The sequence below is a fragment of the Octopus sinensis genome, linkage group LG2 (assembly GCF_006345805.1).
Source record: "Octopus sinensis linkage group LG2, ASM634580v1, whole genome shotgun sequence".
NCBI classification, from domain to species: Eukaryota; Metazoa; Mollusca; class Cephalopoda; order Octopoda; family Octopodidae; genus Octopus; species Octopus sinensis.
Window position 1 is genome coordinate 21,589,041 of NC_042998.1, and position 4,840 is coordinate 21,593,880.

General features: G+C 41.9%; 1 protein-coding gene across 1 annotated transcript in view; it reads left to right on the forward strand.

Annotated features, from left to right (window-relative positions):
* LOC115222681 (extensin-like) overlaps positions 1 to 3,892 on the forward strand; it is a 16,901-nt gene extending 13,009 nt beyond the window's left edge. Inside the window, exons 2-5 of the mRNA XM_036499340.1 lie at positions 1,185 to 1,310; positions 2,800 to 2,969; positions 3,107 to 3,213; positions 3,571 to 3,892. Of these exons, the coding sequence (XP_036355233.1) occupies positions 1,185 to 1,310; positions 2,800 to 2,969; positions 3,107 to 3,213; positions 3,571 to 3,892 (725 nt within the window). The remainder of the gene's footprint in view (positions 1 to 1,184; positions 1,311 to 2,799; positions 2,970 to 3,106; positions 3,214 to 3,570) is intronic.
* Positions 3,893 to 4,840: the final 948 nt, after the last annotated feature.

Genomic DNA, 4,840 nt, shown 5'->3' on the forward strand with positions numbered 1-4,840 from the left:
AGTAGTTCTTAGCCCTTTATGACGACTATTTGTGGCAGAAACGTTAGCACGCCGGGCGAAATGCGTAGCCGTATTTCGTCTGCCGTTACGTTGTGAGTTCAAATTCCGCCGAGGTCGACTTTGCCTTTCATCCTTTCGGGGTCGATGAATTAAGTAAGAGTTAGGAACTGGGGTCGATGTAATCTACTTAATACCTATGTCTGTCCTTGTTTGTCCCTTCTATGTTTAGCCCCTTGTGGGTAATAAAGAAATACGTATTTCGTCTGCCGTTACGTTCTGAGTTCAAATTCCGCCGAGGTTGACTTATCCTTTCGGGGTCGATAAATTAAATACCAGTTACGCACTGGGGTCGGTATAATCGACTTAATCCGTCTGTCTGTCCTTTTTTGTCTCCTCTGTGTTTAACCCCTTGTGGGTAGTAAAGAAATATATATTAATGATTTGCTGTTAAGTTGTATCTACCTATAGTAAGTGGTTTTTGACTAAATACATAATAGGATTGTAGTAATTGATATAAATTCTTGGCCATTGAGATAGTTGACAAGCATCCAGCATCATAATCAGCTACTTCATTTGTTAAATAGTTGGATTTTAGCAAAATTTCTAATAAGACATATAAAAGTGAGCGATCTGCTTCTGACATTTTAGATGTTTTTAAGTTTAAAAACTGGTCTGTCTTCATTCAACAGTGAATCAGAAGTAATTACAAGGATTATAGTTGGATTAACTCTAGTTTTGCATATTTTTGAAAGGAAGGAGGTCATTAAGCGTATCACACTCTCAATGTATTCCTCGTAGCCTGGCAAAAGGAATTCTACAGGGTGTCCACAAAGTCTGGGTACATAGGAATTAACACATACATTCAGAAATTATTATTTCTTATATTTAATTCTTTATGTTATGATTTTATTTACTCCATGTTCCCAGACTTTTTGGACACCCTGTATTTTCTTCCTATGTGCTTCAGTTATTAAGGAATTCCAGAATAGAAAACTTATAAAATTATTTAAATATCCTGTTTTTCGTTAATGCAACAGAAATGATATTAATTAATTCTTTTTTTTAATGATGAGCAACTTTTCACAAGAAATTTAAAGTCACCAATTAGCAGTTGTTGATTAATTAAATTTATGAGGAATGTGAACTTTGAAATATCTCTTATGGAATCTAATTTGTTTTTACAGATAACACAGAAACTGAGGAACCGAGCGATGATCCACCAGGATACTATGAAAACTATGGATACTTATCGGATTGTGAGATTCCTACATCTGAACATCCCGTACATCCTGGAAATCCACCACTACCAGCATACCAATCACAACCATCACAATCCAGATACCAGTCACAAGCCCCACCACCCGCATACCAGTCACAACCCCCATCACCCGAATGCCAGTCACAAGCCTCACCACCCGAATACCAGTCACAACCCTCACCACCCGAATACTCGTCACAACCTACACCACCCGAATACTCGTCACAACACACACCACCCGAATACTCGTCACAACCACCACCTGATTACTATTCACTTTATCCAGAACTACAACAACCACAACAACGACCGACTATACAAGAACTACTACAATCACGACAAGACACTAATTATGTAAGCAAACAGCTTTTCTCTTTCTACAACCATTTATCCTAAACAGAGATCTTATGTTTAGCAAGTTTTAGTCATCAAAATGTGACTGTACTTAGAAATCATCTGTAAGAGTTTTTAGTCAGTCAAATAATTATATGGAGCACAATAGGGCGGCGAGCTGGCAGAATCGTTAGCACGCCGGGAGAAATGCGTAGCCGTATTTCGTCTGCCGCTACGTTTTGAGTTCAAATTCCGCCGAGGTCAGCTTTGCCTTTCATCCTTTCGGGGTGGATAAATTAAGTGCCAGTTACGCAGTGGGGTCGATGTAATCGACTTAATCTGTTTGTCTGTCCTTGTTTATCCCCTTTGTGTTTAGCCCCTTGTGAGTAGTAGAGAAATAGGTATTTCGTCTGCTGCTATGTTCTGAGTTCAAATTCCGCCGTGGTCGACTTTTCCTTTCATCCTTTCGGGGTTGATAAATTAAGTAACAGTTTCGAACTGGGGGTTGATGTAATCGAATTAATCCGTTTGTCTGTCCTTTTCTATCCCCTCTGTGCTTAGCCCCTTGTGGGTAGTAAAGAAACAGGTATTTCGTCTTCTGTTATGTTCTGAGTTCAAATTCCGCCGAGGTCGACTTTGCCTTTCATCCTTTCGGGGTCGATGAATTAAGTAAGAGTTAGGAACTGGGGTCGGTATAATCGACCTAATCCGTTTGTCTGTCCTTGTATGTCCCCTCTGTGTGTAGCCCCTTGTGGGTAGTAAATAAATATATATGGAGCACAGTATATGTTTTAGCTTGGTATCTATTTTATCAATCTTTATCGAAAGGCCGAGTGGTTGTACAGAAGTACATTGGTAGCAGTAGCAATCGGAGTATGTGACATGGAAGATATACACACACGAATATATACGTGTGTGTGTGTATGTGTGCACGCATGTATGCTTGTTTGTGTCTATGTGTACGTCTGTGTATGTGTGTGTGTGTCTGTATGCATGTGTGTGAAGGAATGATTAGTTCTCTCAAATTTTCCATCAACTGAATTAAACTCACAAGCTATTTCTCAACTTAGAACTATGGTAGAGCATAGATTTCTATTGTTCTAGGTGCTGGGCAATGGGATCAAACCTGGAGCCTTCTGGTTCTGAAGTTTCTTTATCATAAAGTGATGAGTGCTCCTCCAAATACCAGTCACAACCCACACCACCCAAATACCAGTCACAACCCACACCACCCGAATACCAGTCACAACCACCACCACCCGAATACCAGCCACAACCCCCACCATCCGAATACCAGTCACAACCCCCACCACCCGAATACCAGTCACAACCCCCACCACCCGAATACCAGTTACAAAACCCCACCACCCGAATACCAGTCACAACCCCCACCACCCGGATACCAGTCACAACCTCCACCACCCAAATACCAGTCGCAACCCCCACCAGCCGAATACCAGTCACAACCCCCACCACCCGAATACCAGTTACAAAACCCCACCACCCGAATACCAGTCACAACCCCCACCACCCGAATACCAGCCACAACCCCCACCATCCGAATACCAGTCACAACCCCCACCACCCGAATACCAGTCACAACCCCCACCACCCGAATACCAGTTACAAAACCCAACCACCCGAATACCAGTCACAACCCCCACCACCCGGATACCAGTCACAACCCCCACCACCCAAATACCAGTCGCAACCCCCACCACCCAAATACCAGTCGCAACCCCCACCACCCGAATACCTATTTCTTTACTACCCACAAGGGGCTAAACACAGAAGGGACAAACAAGGACAGACAAACAGATTAAGTCGATTACATCGACCCCAGTGCGTAACTGGTACTTAATTTATCGACCCCGAAAGGATGAAAGGAAAAGTCGTCCTCGGCGGATTTTGAACTCAGAACGTAACGGCAGACGAAATACGGCTACACATTTCGCCCGGCGTGCTAATGTTTGTGCCAGCTCGCCGCCTTGTATACCACCCGAATACCAGTCACAACCCCCACCACCCGAATATCAGTCGCAACCCCCACCACCCGAATACCAGTCACAACCCACACCACCCGAATACCAGTCACAACCCCCACCACCTGAATACCAGTCACGACCCACACCACCCGAATACCAGCCACAACCCTCACCACCCGAATACCAGTCACAACCCCCACCACCCGAATACCAGTCACAACCGACACCACCCGAATACCAGTCACAACAACCACCACCAGAATACCATGAAAGGCTTAAATTAATCCGTTATACTTCTTCCATGAAATTTATATAGTTTAGGATTAAGCACGTGACGAAGGATGGTAGGTTTGGAAAAAAGTTTGAAATATATGGCAAAACTATGTGCTTGTGATATTCAATTTTGCTGAGTTTAACCGAGCTTAGAAACAATTAAATAAGTTCAATATAAATGGGTTAATTCAATCAACTACATTCCTCTGTTCAAAATTTAATCTTGCATCAAAGTCAAACGAAAATAATGTTTTAATAACTGAATCAATACTCAGAATAGTCAGAGCAGCTATAATAGAATGCTTAAGCTGTTCACCTCGCAATCATAAGATCCCTGTTCTGGGCACAATGTATACAATTTTGAGTAGATATCTTTTACTATAACCTATTTCTTTACTACCCACAAGGGGCTAAACACAGAAGGGACAAACAAACAGATTAATTCGATTATATCGACCCCAGTGCGCAACTGGTACTTATTTAATCGACACCGAAATGATAAAAGGCAAAGTCGACCTCGGCGGAATTTGAACTCAGAACGTAGCGGCAGACGAATTACGGCTACGCATTTCGCCCGGCGTGCTAACGTTTCTGCCAGCTCACCGCCTTTTACTATAACCACAGATCGCTACAAATCTAGTGGGTGAAATTGTTTAGACGGAAACTATGTAGAAGTACTTTCGTTTGAAGTGCAACTGTAATCCAGAGGTTCAAATTTGTCTCATACTGTGTCAAGTTGATTTGGTCTGAAAATTGCATTAAGCATACACGTGTTTCGGTGAAATATTCAGCCAGTTACTCATTAATGAATAAGTAGCTCTGTTAACTAAACAACTGAATGCTGATTTGAAAACTGGTTAGGGTTCTATCATCAATCAAGTTAAGTCAGTAATCTTTTAGATATCCCTAAATAGGGAGATAATCTTAATGATAAACCAGATTTCTATTTAGTTTTCTATTTAAGCTATTTGTTTTTGTAATTGTTAAGATG